Raw genomic sequence first — 23864 nt, 5'->3', positions numbered from 1 at the left:
TACTTTTGACTCAGAAGAAGATTTTGAAGATGAACCATCTCTGCTGTCTGCTTCAGACTTTACTTATATCAGTGCTTTCCGTGGGTGGGTTTGGGGAATGGGAAGAAATACAAGCAATATTTAAGGGGGTATGGGAAGGAAAGCTACATTAACATGGTACTGTGCCCACATAAGTGAAAGAGCTGGGAAGATGACAGCTTGACAAAAGTGATACACATTAAACAGATACTTCCGCATTACAGAATTTCTAGGAGTTATTAAATTCCTCCTTAGGATTCACTATTAGCAATCCATGTAGGAACAGTATCATGATGAGTGTGACTGCTCCAAATTTTAATGAAAGCTCTCGAGTCTAGCTGCTTCCATTGCTCACAGGAAGTTCCCAAGGCACATATAGTCTCTCTTATGGCATAAATAAAGCATGGAGCACTCCAATCAGCTGTGTTGTGAGGAATGACTTCAAGCTGGGGCTGCTGCAGCAGTATGCAGTGCTGCCAGCACAGAGCACCCTGATACATCTCTCCTGCAGTGGCTGGAGGGAAATCTTTGCATATTCTAGGGAAAGACCCTGCAGTTTCCACTAAGACTGGCAAGCTCCCACCACTCAGCTGGTTTCCATGAAACAGCTGTCCTTGTAATTTGAAAAGCCAACAGAAAGGAGTATACATGATAGTCATGTATCTACTCCAGATATTTGAGAACCTGTGCACATAATGCATATGTAAGAACTACTCTGCAAACATAAAATATGTAGGGTGAAAGACTGTTTAAAAAACATGGCTTTAAGTCATGTAGGTGAAGAAACAGAAATCTTTCCTTTGAAGAATTACGTCTCAGTTAAGCAGAAATGTACTGAGAAAAGTTTGAAGTCTGGTAAGAGCTGATTGTATTTCAGGACTACTCCACAGCTGTGCTACCCTCTAATGATGATGTTAGCCAGGGAATTCAGTCAGCACTTTCAAGTTGCTTTCATCCTATTTAATAAATGAAGAATAAACTAAAGATAAACTAGACACACTAAGATGCCATTATGATGTCAGGAGTATCAACACAATCACACACCCTCCAAGATTTTCTTAAATACACATCATGAACACAGACATGTGAGTTTTACACAGAGTTTAGAGTCATTTAGGCTGGAAGGCACTTGCTGAGGACACTTCACAAGAGTTAACTTTTGTATTCAAACAATACAGGTAAATAAGACACTATGCGCTTTTAAGTTAGTTCCATATTCTTTAATAGTACAACTGTCAAGACTAGTTTTAGGAAGAACAGCAGAAGAAAGAGGTCTAGTATCCCACCCAAACCCATATGAACCCCAAGAAGTATTTAGAAAAGATTGCTGCTGATAATGTGAACTCTCTGGAAGGAATCAAGATGCTGGAGAGAATAATGAAACACGAGGGTTCCTAAATATTTTGTCACAATCCCAATTACTAAACAACAGAATAAATTACTAGGAAAATAACCTGCAAACATTGAGATGCAGTTAATAAGCAGTAATGCCTCATAGTAAGATAATTGATACTATCAACTTCATTGCATAGCAATCTTTCTTTTTGCAAAGTTCAAATAATGTTCAAATCCTTCATTGTTTATAATGATGGGTTTTATTCTTCTCCATTCTTCTGCACTGACTGCACGCCTTCTGCTTTAACCCTATTTCGTTTTCTTTTCCTTCTTTTCTTTTTCTCAGCAGAAGGCTCCTGACCCTCCTGTGTTTTCTTTTTCTTCTTCAGACAGCTGAGAGGATTGGGGCCACCTGCCCTTTTCCGTTTTCTTCTCTTTGCACCTTCTTGTTTAGCTAGTCCTTCTTTTTCTTTGAGCTGCACAATACTTTGTTTCTGGTACTCTGGAACAAGCTGATCTGTCTGCAACTTTTGAACAAATGCCAAAGATTTAGGAGAAGGTTTATCTAGCACCATAGTGTTCTGAATAATAAAGAGGAGAGGAACGCCGGCCTTCTTTTTCACTCTGTTTGCTAATTCCTGGTCCTGTAAAATTAAATACTTGAGTCAATATTTTGGGATTAAATGGTATTTGCAATTCAAATGCACATAACTTTTAATACAAAACTATGAAGATAAATTACATTATGAAAAAGAAACTAAACTTAATCTAGTAAATATACATGTCGCTGCCTTTCAGAGCAATTTCAATTTCAATTTCTCTCCTTCTGATTAGGTGTACTTGTGGTGGAAAAGCTGTTAGCATTTTCTTTTTAACTGCATGTATAAAGAGAAATGCATTTTTTAAGGAAAAAGTCCCAGTTCATTGGTATGCAGACCACCACTTCACAAGAAGCAACAGGATTTCTTCTACAAGCCACTTTAAACTACTTGCCTCTTAGGTAAGTGTACAGAATTCAACTGTACACCATTGTATATATATTCTATATAATTTATACACATGGTCTGAATAAGAGAGCTAAGAAAATAATCCCTGCCTTTCTTCTTTGTCCACAGGTTCTACCTTTATTTAGTTAAAACTTTCAAAATGTCTTAACACTGAAGTTATATGCTCATTTAGCACTTAATTCCACTTTTCAGACTACGGTGCAAGATGGTTCAGGGCAGGAGATGCACACACAAGCAGTATGTAAATGAACACTCATCAGTTGTTTTTTCATGTCTCAGGATGTGGTCAGTACGTTTTTCTACACTTTCTCCTATACCCTCTTACCTTTTAGGGTAAAGAAAAAAATCTAGTTGTTCAAGTGAGACAGAAGATTCCCTACTTCAGAATTAACAAACACATTTAAAGAGTGAGTAAGGCTTTACAAGATTAATTCCCATGAGCTACTTAAAAAGCTCATTATCCAGGCTCCCGTAGGTTTCCTTATCCTTATGTATCAAGGATCACTTCAAGTGAAATGGAGTTACATTTCCCATGAGCATTTACCTGTGTAGCAATAAAGAAGTGATGAGGATTGCCATCTTCAATCATGGAAAGTAAACAGGCTGAACCACTCACAGGATCCTTGTGGTGAGAACAGTTTCGAACTTCAGATCTTTGGGCAATTAATTTTGCTCCATACAGTGCTTTCCCCAATGATTCCAGTTCTTTAATAACACACCTAAAACCCAAAAGCAACAGTGATTTCTAAATGAGAAAACTACTACACTTTTTTTTACAACGGCAAAAGGTTGACATGAGTCAGTTAGGAATGAGCAATGGCCAGTTGTTCGGGTTCTGTGATTTGTAAACAGTACCTGGCAATCTGAAGGCAGTAGCCTATCTGAGGATGTCAGCAAGATTTCCTTGATTCTGTATTTCATGCGATTAAAAATCTCTAAGTTTATGGTTACACAACATTCCAACTAGACAAGAAATTGCAAACCTAAAATCTTCCTGTTAGCAGCACTCGGAGCAGATGCTCACACCAGAAAGCATCCATGCAGAAGTGTCTGTGTGGATGCTAGCTTGGATACTCAGAAGTGAACAGGAGATGAAATTTAAGTTACTCCAGCCACTGGGTCTTACAATTAAATGTGGGCAGTGGTAGGAATATATGGCCTTGAAACATGGCTTCAAGGATACGGCATCAACTATTTTTCTTTCCAGAGAAGAATGTTTAGCCTTTGAGAACAATCTTTGCAAAGACTCTAACAGCAAGCTAGCTCATTTCCTCAGGGAAGTTCTGGTCATAGAGTCATAGAATCAGTAAGGTTGGAAAAGACCTCAGAGATCATCAAGTCCAACCTATCACCAACCACCTCATGACTAACTAAACCATGGCTTCATGTGCCACGTCCCATCCTCTTTTGAACATGTCCACAGACAGAGACTCTACCACCTCCCTGGGCAGCACATTCCAATGGCAAATCACTCTCTCTGTGAAGAACTTTCTCCTCACCTTGAGCCTAAACTTCCCCTGGCACAGCCTGAGACTGTGTTCTCTTGTTCTGTTGCTGGGTGCCTGGGAGAAGAGACCAAATCCCACCTGTCTACAGCCTCCTTTCAGGTGGTTGTAGACAGGAATAAGGTCTCCCGAGCCTCCTCTTCTCCAGGCTAAGCAACCCCAGCTCTCTCAGCCACATGACAGTGGTCATGTCACTGAGTTTCTGCCTCACCAACTTAACATTCTGTCAGCAGGGAAAACAAGTCCTTTAAGCTAGCCTAAGTGAGAACAGGTCAAAAAGACCAACAGGGATTGCTGAAAGAAGGAAGCAGGAAGTGACATTTAGACATGACTGCAATACACTTTGGATTAAAGTGATTTGCAAACCTTTCACAGCTAAGGTCATCATCACTTGGTCCTTTCTGCTATCTAGAGGCATGGGCCAGTTTTGTATGCTTTGAAAGATGGCTCAATGTGTAATTTTTGCAGGCTGGGGTATACATTCTCCTGATATCTTCAGTACTTGCCTCCAAGATGGACAGCTGGTTATTCTGTCTTTGCAGAAACCCAAGTCAGGAAGATTTTATCACAGACAATATACAAAGTCAAGTAAAAACAAAGGCAACTTCAAGGCAACTTAAATTCTGCATGCACAATCCAGAGTTTTGTCTAGCACACGCTGTTCTCCCTTAAAAATAGCTACTGTGGGAAGAACCCTAAGTGTGAAAAAAAAACAGGTGATTCTTTTCCATGGGATGTGCTTGTGCTGTTGACAGTATTCTGTCATTAAATCCATCTTTCCAGCTGTCTTAGAATCATAGAATTGGGGGAATGGAACAAAAATAGAAATGGGTAGATTCAGATTGGATGTTAGGAAGGAGTTCTTCAGCATGAGGGTGGTGAGATACTGGAAGGGAGGTGGTAGAAGCCTGATTCCTGGAGGTTTTTAAGGCCAGGCTGGATGTGGCTCTGAGCAACCTGATCTAGTGTGAGGTGTCCCTGCCCACGGCAGGGGGGTTGGAACTACATGATCCTTGAGGCGCCTTCCAACAGTAAAAATTCTATGGTTCTATGAACCCTGTATCGGCAGGCTGAAACTCCAGACCACCAGCAATTCCTTCCCTGTCCAAGAGATTTGCCTCTGTTCTCACTCTGCCAAGAAGACGCTGTGAGTGGGACAAAGCCCATCCAGTCATCCCTCACACATGGGGATTACTTGTCGCCCCACCTCATCAATGCCTCAACAGTTTCTGCCAACATCGGCAATGCGGCTGGTCCTGAAAGAAGCTCCTGCTCTCCTGCACGCTAACTGTGGCCCACAGGGCTGCTTCCTCACTACGCTACCGCCCTCGCCACATAACCACGCCAGCCTAGAGTCCCTCAACGCCCACCCCGAGGCCCCACGGCCATGACAGCAACTCTCCCGCATGCGCTGCTCTCCCCGTTCCGGGGCTCCCGGGCATGCGCGGCGCGGCTGCTGCCCGCCCCGCGTTTGCTCCATGCGGCAGAGCCTTACCGGGTGGTGCAGAGCTGCGTGGAGCCGCCGAGGTAGCCGGGCAACTGCTCCCGGATCTGGATCTTGTTGCGGAGCGCGGCCTGGCAGAAGGTGCCATCCAGCAAGATCTGGAAGGGCTCGCTGAAGTGGAAGTTGTGCTTGTAGAAGCCCATGTTCTTCTTGGCATGCTTCTGCCGCCGCAGCTTCATGGTGCCGCTGCCCGCCCGGAAGCTGCGCTGGGCCCTGCTGCCGAGTGGGGCGGGGCCGGGTTGGGCTTTCTACTGCCCTGCCTGGTGCTGGGGTCTGGGAAAGATGAAGCCGGGATGAGCGTCCTGCTTGTGAGGGTAGTCTCTGTGGCTTGGCGAGGCCTGCGATTGCCATCTCGCCGCGGAAAGTGGCAGACACGGCCCGCGCCTGGCTCCTTTGTGCCTAGGCGGCCAGGCTGCCGTGAAGGGCGGCTCGGGGGAGCTGCTGGGTCCGCGGCGCGACACACCGATCACCTGCAGACGAATTCATTACTCTGCGTTCTCTGATGCTGCGCTAGCGCCTGCCCTTCGCTAAGATCACAAATGGATGCGATTTCATCTTTTTTTCCTAATGCGCTAGAATGGTTTAATTAGAATTACTGTCCGAGAGACTGTATTGGCATACTTTCCTTCAACCTCTGTTTACGTTCTTTGCCTGTATTAAGCATCAGCATAAGGTCTGTGCTCAAAATTGAAAAGCATATAATAAACATTTTAGTAGTACTTCCCCCCAAATCAATTTCACTGCAGTCTGGGGAAATAGCTTTCAGAAACCTATGTTGCCCAAATCCCTCCCTGTCCAGCTTGAAAACAGGAGCACACCAGACACAGCAGTTAGGAAACTGAAATGAATGTCTGTATTTTAGGCAGGCAAAGGGATGTGCTACCACCACCAAAACAGCATTTAGAGACAGCTGTCCTGCTATGCAGGTATAACAGAAGGCATCTCTCTGCCAGAGACAACTGTACTGCAAGCAAAAAAACACCTGCAGGTACCTGCCAGTTAGCTGTAATCAGTCAGACTACTCTAGGGTCATGTAAGCAAATACCCAGCTGTCATACTGGTCTTCCTGCTTGCAGACAGACATGGGCAACATCTGCTTCCAAGGAGGTTAGCTAGTGTTAAAGAGAAAACGGAAAAACAGCTCATTTAATTGCTGATCTAGAAAGTAAAACGTTTAAGTGGGAAGCTGCTTTAAAAGGACAAGAAGGGTGGAAAAAAACCCAGGTGGTTATTTTCCATGGGGTCTGATTGTGCTGTTGGCAGTATTCTGTTATTAAATCCATCTTTCCAGCTGTCTTAGGGGACAGTTGTGTGTGCGCTCATGAGTATCTTGGACATAGATGGACACAATATTTAATTCACTTATCTTTATCCAGGTATTACTGTACTGGTGCTTTTACATTTAATCAAGCAAATGCTAAAAGGTTGCCTGTCTAAGAGCATGGCTGAAACCATGTTGGCATCTGAAACCTCCATTCTTACAGAAAAGAAATTGAATTTTCAAAGCTCACATTCTGGTCCTGTAGTTCCTTTATTGCATTTCATGTTTGTCCCTGGGGGTTTCTGTGCTGCTGCAGTTCCCACCTTTACTGTTTTTCTATCACTTTTGCACCTTATTACTTTCCATTTCCTATTTCAAATAAAAAATCCAATATCACCAATTTCTTCACTTTGATTCTCTTCAAGAAAATTAGGGAAAAACAAAAGTGGAATCAACTTCAGTATTAGTACCAATAACTTCTAAAGTCACAATCAGTCTCATGGTAAGTAATAGTACTTAAACATTTGTTGGCATAAAATGTCCATGTAGTTATGTAGCCTGCTACTACATTTTCACACTGAGCTCCTCTGTGTGAGGTCATATTAAGCACTGGAATATCTGGCACTAAAGGTTGTTCTTAATCAGTGAAACAGAATCCTGTAGATGCTGTAGACAAGCATAGAAAAGGCCTGACTTAAATAATTTGCATCTGGTGATGCGATCAGTAATATCTGAACGAAGTAGGTGTAGAGTGCTACTGTATTTATCAGTGAGAACTTTTTTAACAAGGAGCTGATATGCCAGTGGATATTTCTTTTCCTTTACGCTTAAAATGCTGTCATCAGCAGAACACAGATGGCTGAACCCCTTGTATTACACAAGATTTATACACAGTGCTGTTTCCTGAAGCTGTAGTTGGTATTTGGAATTACCTGTGCATGGCATGCAGCGCTACTGAGTATAACTGTAGTTAATGGAAGAGTAATAACATGTACTTGGAGAAACTGCATCTATTGGAGAGACCTGAGAGTTCCTGATATATCTTCTCCCAAACACTGTTTTTTATTTTATTTTATTTTTTTAATAAAAGAGAGAAGAGAATGAGCATTTAATAGATCTTGTCTGTCCCATCACTTCTGAAATGTGATACACAAGTCTTTTTGCCTTCCTCCTGTTTTCACCCCATCCTGTGGGAGAGGGGAGTGAGTGAGAGGCTGGGTGGGTGTTTGTCTGTTGGCCATGGTCCACCCAGAACAGATGCTTGTTCTAAGGATTTTCACTCCGAGAGTGATATGTGAGAAGCATTCTGAGAATAAGAAAGGGACTTCAAAAGCAGCAAAAAGACCATGCCATGTGTAGAATTATGTAGAATAAGCTTTTTACTTGAACTTAAGTAATGGATTAAATGCAAGCTTATATTCAGTACACTTCACTCAAATACAAGCCTTACTTTACACAGAATAGATGTTAGACAAATCTTTTTTTAAGCAATGCACCTGCCTGCTAAGGCAGAGTAGGTATATTACATTTGCATCGAGAGAAGCATAGCCAGCAGGTCGAGGGAGGTGATTCTCCCTCTCTGCTCTGCTCTGGTGAGACCCCACCTGGAGCACTGTGTCCAGTTCTGGAGCCCCTGTTACAGGAAAGATCTGGATGTGCTGGAACATGTCCAGAGAAGGGTCATGAGGATGATTAGAGGGCTGGAGCGCCTCTCCTATGAGGACAGACTGAAAGAGTTGGGGCTGTTCAGTCTGGAGAAGAGAAGGCCCTGAGAATACCTAATTGTGGCCTTCTAGTATCTTAATGGGGCCCACAAGAAAGCTGGTGAGAGACTTTTTAGGGTGTCAGGATGTGATAGGACTAGGGGGGATGGAACAAAACTAGAAATGGGTAGATTCAGATTGAATGTTAGGAAGAAGTTCTTCCCCATGAGGGTGTTGAGGCACTGGAACAGGTTGCCCAGGGAGGTGGCAGAAGCCTCATCCCTGGAGGTTTTTAAGACCAGGCTGGATGTGGTTCTGGGCAACCTGATCTAGTGTGAGGTGCCCCTGCCCATGGCAGTGGGGTTGGAATTGGTCCCTTCGTACCCTAACAGTTCTATGATTCTGTATTAATGGCACATTGAAAAAGGTCAGTGTTATGTTCATATGGAAATGTGCCATGAGCCCCTGTTCATTGACATCTGCAAGTTTAAGCTTGAATACCTCACCTCCAAGAAAAACGAGCTTTTCTGAACTTCAGACTTCTGTAAGGGTGCAGGTTATTACAAGGCAATTTTACATCTCTGTCAGGAGAATCCGTTGCCACCAGGTTTTGGAGATTGTTTTTCTGGAAACAATTCCTTTTTGTAGATAATTAATGTTGGTTTAAGCAATTGTAGTTATTAGCACAACTTTGTATTTGAGGTGGTGGTGTGTCTCAGTGCAAGTACAGACTACTGTATGTACATTCTAAGTGATTCTTCCCTATTCCTCTATACTTTGTGATAATGAAATTAAGTTGTTCATTATGTTTAGAAATATTTGGAATTGCTGAGAGGGTAGGAAGGGAAAACAGAATTCAGACATGACCCCATTTAGAAGTGGTAACAAGTCATTGCAGGTTAGCCTGTCTCTGGTAACTATTCATGTGCAGGGTCTTAGCCTGCAGCATACACAAACATAATTCAAGTTGTTTTAGCCCTTAGTCTGATAGTTTGGAAGGGATTACATCTTTGAATCAGATAATTTCCATTAGCAACACTAGTTCTGCTCATAGCACTGATATAGTGCAGCAGCGTTGTAGAGAGAAATCACACCTGAATTATTGAAAGGTTTTACTTACGCAGGACTGGAGAATAAAACAGTTTTGTTTAGTTCCAGCTGTGTTTTGATTTAGAGTATCGTTCACAAATTATTAATGAAGTTTGTGCACTACTTGAATTTTATAAAATACTTTGTGAGGGAAGTCTTCTGTTTTGTGGTTTCCCTGATTAGCTTGGGCAATGTTGCTAAAATTTATCAGTCTGAAATCCTTTTTATGGCCTCCTATTCAGTATTTGCACTAGTCTCTTCCCTCCAGTGATCTGATGAGTCCTGTAAAGTAGGAAGTTGATATTTGTGCTTCATTTTTCTTGTAATCATAATTAACCAAATTGACTGAATTATTCTGGCAGTGCACTAAGTAACTTAAGTCCTATGCCAGTCCCTCGACTGGAGGTATTTTGTGTGCCCACAGCAATGTCTTTGAACATGCTGTTGTTCTGTGCTGTAGCTACTTGTTGGTTTGGGCGGGTTCTGGTCTTGTTTGGGTTTTTTGGTTTGGTTTGGTTTTGCTTTTCCCCCCTTTTTAAATTACATTGAGTTTCTGTTCCAAAATTGATAGGGAAGAATAATGTATCAAACTTGTCATATCCCTTGTTTTCATTCTTTTCCAGATGTTTTTTTCCTTTCACCAGCATCATTAAAGTAGCCCTCAGATCTCTATCAGTCCATGGACTGAAGCTTGAAAGCCACCATAATACTGTTTTCTAATCACAGTTTTCTTTAAAGCTGTTTGATAATATTTGTAAATTTAAACTGGATACGCATGTGTGTGTAACAGCAAAATGAATTTAGTACTGAATCAACCAACTTTGTTCTCTAAAAATAACTTCAAAAGGCACTGTCAGTGGGAATGTAGCATTCAGTCCTACCTGCTAAGGGTAGGACTCAAATTTGCAACATCTACATAATGGTTGAGCTCATTTGCCACAGCATGCTGCCTTGAAACTCTGGGTCATTATTGCATCAGCCTCTCTACAAAACTATTTTTTAGCACAGTGCTCTAATCCTGCTGCACATGAATGCTTCAGTCTCTTTGGGGCACAAGACACATTTGACCTCAGTGATGCTGCAATTCTAAACTTCACCCTTGAACTTCATTTAACAGATTTTTTTTTCCCAAAGGGAAATCTAAAATGGGATTCATCACACATAACTTCAGACATCTATCACAAGGTGATCTCAAGTAGGTATCTAGGTCTCTTATTAGTGCAGATCTGGTCAGTGATAGGCTTGCCGTGTGGGGGATGATTATTACACTAGATTAATTGCTTGAACTTCTTCTAGTCCCAAGGCAGGCAGCTGGCAGGGCCTATTTTTGTGACACTTTGTAGGAACAGGTAAATGCTGTGTCTGCACAGCAGATACATCTTTGTATTGATGTTGGCAAGTATGCTCCCATCTCCCAGTTTGAAATTGGCATCAGATACATTGTTAATGTTGAATTTTTATGAGGCCGTATGTGTGGCAGTGTCTGGGGAGCTTTGTAGTGTTGGGTCCCTCTGCCTTTCACAGCCCACTCCATCTTTCAGGAGAATGTGTAGGGTTTAGAGTATTTAAAAAAAAACACACCCAAACCCCACAACAAAAAGCAACAAAGCAAGACCAGTCTTTAATACCACACTTAAATAAACCCTTTCCTGGACACCAAGATTAATAATTGAGGGGTTGGTTTGTATCAAACGTTAAAATTTTGCATCCCTTCAGGGCACTGAGGACTCCCTCATCCTAAAGACAGACATTTAGCTCCACAAGAGTCTTGCTTTGTAAAGCTTAAAATCCAAAGTTTTTCCTTCAAGCTGGTTTATTAGATGTACATGTCCCCCCAGCCCCGAGCAGAGCTGCCCTCAGCCTGCTGCCCCGCACGGAGGCCGCGCAGGAATCCCGCCACGGCACTCGCGCACGGCACCCCGCGGAGGCACTGCACTTGCGCCTCCCGTCGGGAGTCCGCGCGGGTTTCCGGAGCCGCTTCGCCGTGCGCCGCCGCGGCTTCGCCGTCGCTTCCGCTGTTTCATTTTTCTCTTTCCGGCCGGTGCAAGGGGAAAGATGGCGTCGCGCAAGGAAGGCTCCGGAGCTGCCGGCAGCGGCTTTGGCGCCTCGAAAGGCAAAGGCAAGGCCGCCGCCACAGGCGACTCAGCCGTCAAGCAAGTGCAGATCGACGGGCTGGTGAGCGGAGGGGCTGGGGCCACTGCTGGCGAAGGGACGGGCGGAGAGGCCGCGGCCGCGTGGAGCTGTCGGCGGGGCTGGCCCCGTCTGTGGGGCGGTGTCGTGGCCGAACGATAGTGTCCGTCCCGGGACCGGGGTCGCCTGGCGCCCCCAAGGGTTTCATCCTCCTGAGTTTCCCAGTCCGTAGCCAGAGTCCCTCTGTGCATGTCCCTCCCCGCTGAGGGGAGTGACACTCTCCCGTGTAGAAGCCAAGGCCGGGACAGGGCAGGAGTCAGTTGCTTTTACTCGTATTCTAACTTCAGCTGTGCTGTGCTGGTGCCAAGCTTTTCAGTTTCACCCTTCATACCTTAGACTGTTGAAAACTACACACGAGTAACAGCTGGCAAGCATGGAGTGTTTTTCCATCATTCATTGTGCCTTTTGCTTACTCTGTTAGGACCACTAGCACCTACTGGCTCTTACTAATAAGAAATAAAAGAAAACGATGGATGGAAGGGGTTTAGAGAATGAAGCCATCCTAGTTGAGTTGTTCCTTGCTGACCTCAAGCAGAAGAGCGTCTACTGAAGTCGGTTCTTGGCTTTGCTGCTGGATGTTTTTGTGTTGATTCATGTCTCATACAATTGATGTTACTCACAATGAGATGAAATAGAAGAACACTATGCACTTAAACTTCATAAGGATAGAAATGTTTGTTGCTTCTTCATTATCTTTCCCAAATGTCACCAGAACACTACACAGCTGAAGTGTGAAGGAGAGCCAATATACCAGTAATGAGAAGGAAGATTCTCATTTGGGGCAAGCTTTGAAGCCCACTTGGCATTTAGTGACAGTATCCAGTCATGACTGTGAACCTAAAGAGGTTCAACAAAGCCAGGTGCAAGGTCTGTACCTGGATCAGGGCAGTCCTTCCTGTCAATACAGGCTGGGAGATGAAGGGATTGAGAACAGCCTTATGGAGAAGAGCTTGGGGATGGTCATGGATGAAGACTGGGACATGAGCTATCAGCACGTGCTTGCAGCCCAGAAGTTCAACAATATTCTGTGCTTCATCAAAAGAAGTGTGACCAGTGGGCTGGGGGCAGGTAGTTTTGCCCCACTGCTGTTGTATTCTGGTTTTGATAGCTTGAACCTGGTTTTGCTTTCTGATTAATTTTTGAGAGATTTATAGCAGACAGATTATGCAGGCATACAGTTACATTGACAGATCTGAATTAGGAGTACATTTTGTGAGGTGTGATAAGCAAAAGTGGATGGTATTCTTCATCTAGCTTGACTGCAATATCAAATAAATTTGACTCTGTCCAGTTTCTTTTATAACATGGAAAAAGACACTGATTGAATATGGATGCAGATCCATAGAGGTTTGTTAAATAAGGCATCTTTGAGTTGGAACTGATCATTCTCTGAATTATTGAATGGGTATTGCAGTTTAGACAATGTGATGAAGAGAAATATGAGATTTCTGTTACTCCTTTAAGACGGTATTGTAATCTGCTTTGGGTTTATTTATCAACAGAGATTAGTAGTGGCAGCCTGTGTTTGTTCTAGATTGCTATGAGAGGGACGTGTAGGGTATGTAAGAATTTGTACAATTTTAAGGGATAACACAAGTTTAGTTACATGTTAGGGAAAGTCCTAATATGTCACTGGTTTAGGCCATCATGAAGTGCTTGGGCTGATTCAGCTGTTATTGGTTCAGCAAACAAAGTATCACATGGCTTTCAGTTTTTTCATGTGGAACTTTTGTTCATACAGCAATGTGTCAGAAAAATTATGCTTAACAAATAAACCTATGGTGAAGGCAGTTTCCAGTACATGTGATCTAGTCTTTTGAAGAAATTAGGAATAATCCTCCAGAAATTCACAATTATAATGTGTGGGGGTTTATTTCCTTTTGGAGGAGATGTAACAGTTCATGCATTTGTTTTTGACCATCTTCAGAAAAATACCAGAAGATGAGTGCCAATGCATCACATTTTGTTGTCTTTGCTTTGTGTTGTACAGATCTGAATAAGAGATTCCATCATGTTCCCTCCACTGAAGTAGGCCAAAGAAAATGTGTGTTCACAGAAGTGGTGATGCATAGGATATTTTTCTCTTTTAATTTTCCTTCTTTCTGTGTGGCTGTGGGCAAGCTGCTTTTTTATGTTCCTACTTTGAGAGATTAGCACTTCCCTGATAACTTTAATTTGTGAATGATTTTGACTATAAGGAGCTTTATGAAGACCCCTAAACACCTTCTGGAGTTCTTAGAAACAGTAGTTGTAAGTTTTATAGTATCCATCTGCAGTAATCACAGCTGAACAAGTGATGCTTTTAATAATATAAAAACTGGAAAGGGAAAATAAAAAGTCATGACTGCCTTTTTGCAGCTTGGTTTGCAGTAGGCTTTTGGACCTAACTAGAGCTTACACCTTCTTAAATCTGTCCATGTAGAGCTTTCTAAAAGCATATATTACATTTGTGTCTGCTACTACTTCTCCATTCAGCAGGAAAAATGAGCAACTGGGAAGAAAGTTCATGTTCTTTCCTTTCATGTGTTACTCATAAACAGAGTAGGAACAGAGAGGTGTGCTACCCTTTCTCCTCCTTATGTGAAGCGTAGAAAAAGCTTATGTTAAATACATATTTTCTGTCAGTGCAGAATAATCTTGTTTCATGTTTGTAGTAACTGTTCAGAATTTACTTTTGCAGTATTTGTGTTCTTTTCAACAAGATAACCATATATATGGTATAACATTAGTTAGGCTTAGTATTACATTGCCTTACTGGAGGTAGCAGATTGCTGGCTGTAGGGTGGTGTGAGACTGTTGTTCTTCATTTGCTGGCTGGCTTCCTGTTGCTACTTAACCTGATCTTGGGAACTCTTGTATTCCTAGGATAACTGAAAGTTGAGTTTTGCTTAATGAAGCAGCATGTAGATTCTCCAGTTTTTAAGTTACCCTATCAGAAGTACTAGGAAACAGTGTAGTCCTGATAAGGGATTCTGAATTTCCATGAAAGCTTTGAGATTTTTCTAGACTTTTTTTTTTTTTTTATTTTTTAATGCAGCTTCCAACCTTTCTCTTTCTAAAGTAGCAACTAAAGTAGCCTCCTCAGCATATTTCTGCAGTTTTCACAATTTTAGTAGTGATACCAGGCAAGATGTAAAACTGAAGGCAGAGATGAACTGACGTGGCCCTTAAAGAGACGTAAGATCAGGCCTGGGTTAGCACAACTTGCTCTCACAACCCGCCCTCAACCCTGTGGATGGGAGAGAAAAGTAACATAGAAAACACTCTGGATTGAGAGTGCATGTTGAGATAAAAAGTTTTCCTTGAAATGATCCAATACACAATTATCTTAGCCTATGTGCAGAAAAGCACATGGATAGCAAAGGATGGGAGACTGCTGAATCTTTAAGTCATCAAACTTAAAGATGAGAATTAGAGGCCATATTAATACTGCCAGGTAATATTCGTCAAAGCTACTTAATTCTATGAGTCTTTGAGAATGTATTTACATGTGCTTCTTAAAGCTTGTAGAGAACTTAAGCTAAGCCTTTAGCTATCTATGTCATTTTGTTTGTATTAAACGCAAATATACATTGGCTAAAACATAAATATGTCAAGAGATGGGTAGAAGTTGTAGGCTTTGCATTGTATTTGCACAAGCGTGGCCATAGTGTAGGTGTTTCTCTTGTGTCAGATATGACTGATTTAATCAGATTGTTACTTTAAGCTTCCTTACATCATCTCTGATTTGGTGATGTTAGTAGTGTGCCTGATGGTTTGTATTCTCATCTATGGTATGTACAGGTTCTTTATTTTTTTTTATACATACATACAAACATGTAAGTCTACCTTTTTAAAACCACCCTAACATTATTGTTGCTCATTAGTTCCTGTAGTTGTAGTATCTAAGTTGCTTTTGCCTTGTTTTCTTATTACCAGCCATTTACCAGCGTATGTTAGATAGAATTGTATCCCCAGCTATTAATAGGGAAAGCTTAGTGAGCTTCTTGGGTGAGGAGCTCTTTAGGATGATATATTTGATCATTGTAAATGAAATTAGGTACCCTCTCTACTGAAAATTGTTTAAGTACTTTTAAAAATGTTAACTCTTGGTATTCTTGCAAAGAAAGTGATCCATTTCCTTAGTGTTTGAATAATTAGTAATAATAGTGGAGACTGTATTGAACTGGCTATTTTTTTTTTTTTTATACTTCTTCAGTTGTGAAGATTGTACTTTTCCTAGCTCTTCCTGTGCTTTCTTCACTTCTCCTTTACCCTTTTTGAGGACTTCACAAGAATGCTCAGACTGTGTGTTCTGCCTGCTGTTCTCTGTACAGTTTCTTGATGTTGCAGAGCCGTAAAACAGCATTTTAGAGTATAATGTCCTTCAGGCTGCATTGTGTTTTGTGTTTCCTCCAAAGGAATCCAATGGAATTTTAAGTTGAAGTTTAATCTCTTTGACTTTTCCTTGCCCTGTTTCCATGAAAATTTAGATGAGGTTCTGCTGGCATGGGGCGTTAGTGTGTGAATTTTATACTAGCTTGATGTGTTCATGGATACCTTGAACCACGGAGAGGACAGAAATGTTTTGTACTAGTTGAGTGATACGTATGTACTTTCTATTAATCTTGAGGTACAATGAATGGCATGAATCTAAACCAGAGGGGAACTTCTGACACATAATCCGTGCTTCCATTAAGAAGAAAGAATTGTTAGGGAATAGCAAGTTGAAGAGGCAAAAGCCTCCTTGAATATAACACTTCTCAGGCTTAGTGAAGCACCCACATCACGGCCTGAGGATTAAAATTTCTGTGTGTTTTGTCAATGAATATCAGGTACACTTGCTGATAGAGCACAAACTTTAAATGATTTGTAAGAGTGTGTTGGTGCACTCAGCATCTACTACGTGTCAGTGTAAGTATACTCTAGTGAGGCATTTAAAACCAGAACATCTGGTATCGCTTCATGCCGTGAAACTAGTGTGCTGACAAAAGGAGTTAATCTAAATGTGGAGGTGGCTATAATGTGTTGAACAGTATTACACTTCAAGACTTGAAGGGGAAAATATTATTTCAGAGCAGCCTTCCCCCCCTCCCCCCAGTGCGCAAGGAGAAATAATGTGTTACCCTCTACGCTGCTGTCATCAGTAGTTAAACTTTCCATTGTTTTTTGTTCCTGTTCAGTGCATATCAAATTGATGCCTTGCCTTGTAGTTATGTATGTGCGTCTGTTGAAAGCAATAAATTGCACTCTTGTGATGCTTATTTGACTGTTAATACCAAGGAAAAGAGTGTTTCCACCAAATATCCTTCAGATAATTTACTGCATGTTAATGATTAAAACGTTAAGTCGCAAACAAATGTGACAATAAGCATTAGCTTTGTGTCTTGTTTAGGTGTTACATTTGACTTGGGCACCTGTGAGTTGGGAGGCGACTGACATTGTTGCTGAGACAATGCATTATGTCCTCTTGCACAGTGAAACATGTCAAATACCCTCTTCTTGTTTCCAGTTTATTGTAACAAAAGTATACCTTTGTAGCTGACATGCAGCATGGTGTAATTGAGGGAAGTATACAAGATACAGCAGGGCAGAAGTAGAAAAGCAGCAGGTACCTATACTGAAAGGTCTTATGTATAAAGTGAACATCTTTTATGCCTTATATCTTAGGATTTTTTTGTTCTACCTTTTAAATAATTTTACAGACTTTGTGAGCAGCCTCATTAAAAAAGGAGCGAGTCTTCCATTTTTTCCCCCTTATCTTTGAAAAAAGTTGACGTATGTTCAGCTTATTGTTTCTGTGGATGGTATTAATGCTTCTGGAGGCATTTTTTTGTATGATTGCTGTGTGTGTTATTTTTCCACATTTACACAGGTGCTCAAAATACATGCTCAGTGATGATACACTTTGGAGCATGGTGTTCTTACATACTTTAATTTTCAGCCAGCATTAGGATTGAAGAGGTGTGATACCTGCTTTAACTTCCTTCAGAAATAATGCTTAGCAGTTTGTTACCACATAACAATGTGGCATCATTTTAATGGAAAGAAAATAAATTGTCAGTGTAATAAATTGGAAGTGTTTGGGCTTGTAGAAGAATAGGTTTTTGTAAGATTACCTAGTAATCTAATATCAAGAGAACTGAGCAAAGGCAATATAACTTACCTGACTTGGATAATGTCTTGTAGCATTCTTACACAATACTATTTAGGAGTAAGTGTGGAGATATTCTTGAAGGACTTGTATGTGGCTACTTGTTTGAAATAAACATTTCATTAATTTCTTTTGCCTAGTCTAGTTTTAAAGTCAGCATAGAGACTTATTTACTTGCTGAAGTTTGAAGATGCACTTGAATTTTGCTGTATGCATGCAATCACAGGTTAATTCTTGTGTAAATGTTTTGTCTTTTACTGGAAAAAGTCAGGGTTAGCCTGTTTGAGCATATAAGGCTCATCAGTCTCTGGTTTGGTTGTGCTTAAACATCATATCCTGCTTTACAGTCCATTTGCTTCACATCCTGTCTGTGCAATATGCAATATACATACCTATTCATATTAAGCAAGTGTCGTCCTCTTCTTGGTATTTATGATCATGGTTGGAGGTGTAAGTCACTTGTCAGTATTTGGGTTTTTTTCCATCTGAGGAAAATTAGCAAACTCATTGATAAAATTCTTCATTAACAGAGGGCTGAGTATTGAGCACTTAGGACTCAGTTATTTTTTGCTGTTGCATTATTAGAAATGAAGAAAGTACCTGTTTTCATGCTTTTATGACTTTAGATGACAAATAAAGTATTTACTGCAACTATCATGACTTTCTGGGAATAATCTAAAAGCCTTATCCATTAGTGCTCTAAGTGATAAAATTAGAGTTGTTGTTTATAATCTTACCATCACAGTAGCTGTTAATAGAAATGGAGCTCTTTGGGAAGTGGCTTTCACATGGCCGTCAGATGGTGATGCAAAGGGAAGTCTTACCTGTATTTGAAAGATGGGGAAGCTGAAATGAACAAACAGACTTTTGTCTCTTTTCCTCAATTTTATACTTTAAGTCAGAAGGAAAACTGAGTCTCAGTCAAGGCTTGGTTCTCTGGATTGCACTACCTGTTACTAGGTGGATCTGTCTCTTGCAGCCCCTTAGCACATAACCAAACATTCACCAGCGCTTAAATGTGGAAAAAATTGTTTCACAGAAGGTTGTAAATTATTAAAATGACATGGAAGTCGTGTCCAGTAGGGATTTTACTAGTTTCTTGGAAGCATATGTTGAATGCATGTGGAAGTTGTGATTTTCAGGCACACCCGTAAGTAGTATTTTTATTCCAGTTCTGTTTTGCAGGGTATGGTCTTTGAAAAAGATCAGTAGTTTCAGCTCATCCACCACTCCCTTCTCCCCATCTAGCTCTGCCTTATTTTACTAATTTTTGAAGGTCAAATAGATAAGGGTAACTATCTTGCAGGTTTTCTTCAACTTCAAAATGATAAGTTTGGCACAATCTGATATAAAAAATAGGCTGTTAAATACAATTTTCTACTGCTGCTTTTGGCTGTCATCTTTAAATCTTTTTATAAGAAGCTGCTAGAAGTTGATATTGAAGAGAAAAACCTTTTACTTAGAAATACACTGCTAGCTCAGTGAGCACCGTGACTACTTGAATCATGGTGATTGACTAATACACAAACATACTTATCAGCTGTATGTTGAAGTATAAGCATAAGGCTCTGCACTGAATGGAAAGTGAAACAGTGTCTGCCTTTACTGTTTCTATATAGCTTCCATATGTTGTGCTCTGAAGGAGTATATTAATCAGATTTCATTCTTGAAATGATGGTTAGGTATTGATTTCATTAAAAATAATAAACATAAATGGTTTTAGCAATTTATGAAGGTTGTCTAAAGTACTGAATGTATTCAAAAGATTTGAATTCAGTGAGGTTTGTGAAATAGGAGAAATAATACACTAAGTAGTCCTGGGGAAATACTCCATCTCATTTGCAGCTAGCAGAATTTTGAGTGTTAGTCTTATTACAGCCCTATCACTACCTCCTAATTGTGTGCTAATAATATCTAATGGCCTCCTGCTCATACGATTGAAATCCTGGGGCTGCCTTATAAAAATGTTTCTACAAGGAAGTGATTCTGCAGTGCCTGTGGCCCTGATGGTTTCCATGGGAATAAGCATGAATCCATGTACTGTGAAATGTGTTATGAAACTTTGTATTGCAGAGAAATATGTTATAGCAGTGTGTGAACAGCAGTGTGTGAAACTTTGTATTGCAGAGAAATATGTTGTAGCAGTGTGTGAACAGGGCAATGGAGAATTTAAACACATGAATGTCATGGTGCGTGTTTACTTACATTGAGGTCATATTTAAAGTGTACTAGTGTGTTGTGAACACCACTGGAGATGGTTGTTAACCTAAACAGTTGTGCAGTGTGAAAAAAAAATATGAAATTGGGAAGAGATTAGTCAGTTTGGTAAAATGCACCTTGATTAGCACTAGATATTTTTTCTGTGTCTCTGTGTTTTATTAAACTTTACTTTTCCCCACTGTTTAATGACTTTTTCCTTCAGTGCACAGCATTTTGTGTTTAACTTTTTCCCTTTGCATGAACAAGTGGCTCGCTTGGACATGAGTAAATAGATGACTTAAACAGATGTTTCGTGGTACCTACAAGACATTAGCTAATTAATGTAAGTTCCTAGCAGAATGAAGAAAAAACACAGCATATGAAAAACCAACCAAAACCCAGTAATCACCCCTTCTGAAGTTGTAGTTGTACAGAAACCGGCTTAGTGTCTGTACTGTTTCAGTTCTTCAGGCTGAAATACACCCACCTATTTATATCGGATATTTACCAGTTCTGGGTATTAATTAGTGGTTTATTTCATGTTCTGAGTCTGTTTTTATATAAAATCTGTGATCTTTATAATTTGGAGAATGTAACCTGTGTTTACAGCAACTGGGTGTGCTCTCAGTGCATGCAACATATGTGTCAATCATTTGGCAGTGTCCTTAGGGAGCCTAGACTTGCACTGTGTGAACGACCACCTTCTCTGAAAGACTGGAACTGTTGGAAGATGCAGCAGGTGGGCTGCGCTGCCACAGAGGAAGGCTCTGTTCTCACTAGACTGGGTTTCCCACCCTCTTAAAGAGGGGAAATAACAACTGGAAGAGTGGATGCTTAACAAAGCATTTCATATGGGGCATTAGCAGGTGGTGTTTTAAGCTTTGCATTTGGTTTGCATTGAATGTGTGGCAGAGTAACAGTTGTAGAAAAACAAAAAGCAATGGAATGACTTTCTCCAGACTGAGCTTCAGGGTAAGCAAGGTACAGCTTTTCCAGCACATAACCAGTTGATGTTTAGGAAGGAATGATAAAATGCTTCTTGTCCTGTCACTAGATTTCACTTGTGCTTTGAGTCAGCTGCTCACTGAGATGAAGTGGCAAGGTACATTCTGTCTAGCTTAATGCTATGTATGGATATTGTTGCCTTTTCTGTACTGCTGGAAAAAAGACTGACCCACAGCAAAGTGTTGAGTCAAATGACTATAAGCACTTAATGAAGCAGGAAGTAATATGGAAAACAATTGAGATTCCTACAATTACAGTGTAATAGGCTTCCTAAATCAAGAAGAAATCAGTGAAAATACTAATGTCAAATCAATAATCAGTTATAATTTGAGTTGTTTTCTTCAGCCTAATGTATGTACTGTGGAGCTGCACTCTTTGAAGATTACTGATGTTTGTAGTTAAATCTTGAGGGTTACAAGTGAAGTAGGTGGTATGATACCAGCTGATGTAACATAAGTCACTCGGGGAACAAAAAGATTTTCATAAGCTTCCTAATACTCGAAAGTACTCAAATGTTGCACACTCCTGTACTGTTCCTCCCTTGCTTCCCATGCCTCTCCTCAGGAAAAGGAAAAAAAAGAAAGGAAAAAAAGAAAAAATCCCTATAGTTGAAGATGGATTTCCAAAATGATTTGGTACATGAGACAAAACCAACAGAATTCTATGATCTATATAATGTCCATGTAAAATTGTATGTAGTATCATCATATGTAGTACCCTGCTTGAGGACCCCCTCAGGTCAATATGCATTGTTCGTGATAGTCGAATTCAGGCACCACTGCAGGAAATTTCCACTCATGTGAGAAAGAGATTTTGATATTTGCATTTGATTGAGGTGGTATGAAATGGCATGCATCATTCTTCTGTGCCTCCTATGTAGTTATTGTTTTTAGGCCCCAATTTTCTGTTGAGTTCAGAAATAAGATTTTAAGATCTGGTGTTTATTAGCTGTTGAGTGACATAAAATGTAAGCTTACTATTCCAAGAACTGTATTTTTAATGGCTTTGTAAATGCTGGTGTTAAGACTAGCTGGTCAAGATAAAGGTAAAATGCTGTGGGGTCATTCGAGGCCTTGCGTCCAAAGGGTGACTCTCATACTTGCTAGACAGAACGCTGAGGGCTAAGACTCCTTATTTCTGAACTTGCTGTTCAGAAGCAATGTTTTTAAAAAGTCATCTTGGTCTTTAGGTCTTCTCAGCCTTGTCCTTTTGGCTTTGGATTTTGCACAGATTAAGTATTTCTGATTACTTGTCAGGATTGAAGATACCTGCCACAACAATTACTTTAACATGTTGAAGGTCTGAATGGAAAAACAATGTGAGGCTTTTTTATTATTATTTTTAAGAATTATTTTTCTTTTTAGCTTCTTCTGAGATAAAATTAGTCTCATGATTTTTAAGAGCTTTTATTCCAAAGTTAAGGAAGAAAAGAGTCAATGTTTAGACATTGTGTGCGGAATGGTCAAAAATCAGTATTTTTGACCCAGACTGTCTAGAAGATTTAAAACCTCTCTGTTGATGATCTAGAATATGCATTGAAGTGAACTTAGGGTTTCGTTGTCAATAGAAGTTGTCATATTTCTCACAACTGGGGTAACATGGAAAATTCAATCTCACCTCTAATCATCAGGTCACCTCATGGCACAACTTTGTGGTGGCAGTCTTGCATCCATAAGTTTCATCTCCAACACCTAAAGGACAAGGGTATCAACCTATTGATTTTGTGCTTTTTGGATGCTTACTAGATGCTTTTTGGTACTTTCTAGAACACGTTTGTGTGGACTGCACTGATTAAGTTGGAATTTTTTATGCGTGCCTGGAAACATCTGTCTCCTTAATCATCTGGAGGAGAGCGTTATGTATATTGGACATATGTTTTCGTACTCTTAAGTGTTGCAGTGGTATCTTTAATTTACTGCAGAGGTCCTTTTCTCCTGACAGGAAAGTTGAGAGACTTTGTTGCCATCTTATCAAATAGTGCTATAGCCAGGAGACAAATCAGCTCAAGTCAGGTTTGTGCTTGGTCAATTTCCAGAACTTATGTTTTGTGAGTATAGGATAAGCATTTATCTGTGGTGTGTTAAGGAAGGGAAGGAAAAAAACCAATAAAGCAACAAAAAAGCAAACAAATAAACAAAACCTGCTGAGCAAACAGACAAAGAAAAGTTCCTCTGGAACTGTTAGAAAACAGTAAGATTTCCCACATTTCACTGCAATTTGCTCTAATTTTATTTTTCAAAATTTTCTCTTTTGTGCTTGGGATTGCCCCAACTCATGAGCAGGATCTTGCTCTTGGCTTTGTTGAACTTCATGAGGTTTATGCAGGCCCACCACTTAAGCTTGTCAGGGTCCCTCTGCATGGCAGGCTTCCCTCCAGTGTGTTGACCACACCGCACAGCTTGGTGTTGTTGGAAAACTTGCTGAGGGTGCACTCAATTCTACCATTCATGTCACTGATGAAGACATTAAACAGTACTGGGATACCAATACCAACCCCTGATGATCACCAGTCTCTAGTCACTAGTCTCCACTTGGATGTTGAGCTGTTAACTGCAGCTCTTTGAGTGCAACCATTCAGCCAGTTCTTTATCCACTGAGTTGTCCATCTATCAAATCCATGTCTCTCCAATTTAGGATGTTTGTGCACAACTGTGTCATATACTTAGCACAAGTTAATGCAACACATTAACTAGCATTAAATAATTAGTATAGAACAGTATTAAAGAGATTAACTTTCTTCTTCCAGGAATGCCATATATACATTTTATGTGTATCAGGTAGAATCATAGCATCGGCCAGGTTGGAACAGACCTCCATGATCATCCAGTCCACCCTATCACCCAGCCCTATCCAATCAACTAGACCATGGCACTGTGTGCCTCATCCAGTCTTTTCTTGAAGAGCGACTCCCCCAC

At 40.6% G+C, this 23864-nt stretch overlaps 2 protein-coding genes across 2 annotated transcripts in view; one reads left to right on the top strand and one right to left on the bottom strand.

Annotated features, from left to right (window-relative positions):
* Positions 1-451: 451 nt before the first annotated feature.
* UTP23 (UTP23 small subunit processome component) lies at positions 452-5624 on the bottom strand. Its single transcript, XM_009897141.2, has 3 exons — positions 5361-5624; positions 2905-3079; positions 452-1997 (listed from the first exon to the last, which is right to left on the bottom strand). Exons 1-3 carry the CDS (start codon positions 5546-5548, stop codon positions 1614-1616), a joined length of 747 nt encoding a protein of 248 aa, XP_009895443.1. The 5' UTR covers positions 5549-5624; the 3' UTR covers positions 452-1613.
* Positions 5625-11442: 5818 nt separating this feature from the next.
* Positions 11443-23864, top strand: part of EIF3H (eukaryotic translation initiation factor 3 subunit H) — an 83184-nt gene continuing 70762 nt past the window's right edge. Inside the window, exon 1 of the mRNA XM_054167412.1 lies at positions 11443-11597. Coding sequence (XP_054023387.1) covers positions 11478-11597 — 120 coding nt within the window. The 5' untranslated portion in view covers positions 11443-11477. The remainder of the gene's footprint in view (positions 11598-23864) is intronic.

Source organism: Dryobates pubescens, chromosome 14 (assembly GCF_014839835.1).
Source record: "Dryobates pubescens isolate bDryPub1 chromosome 14, bDryPub1.pri, whole genome shotgun sequence".
NCBI lineage: Eukaryota > Metazoa > Chordata > Aves > Piciformes > Picidae > Dryobates > Dryobates pubescens.
The sequence above is the reverse complement of the archived record's forward strand: the minus strand, read 5'-3'. Positions and strand labels throughout refer to the sequence as shown.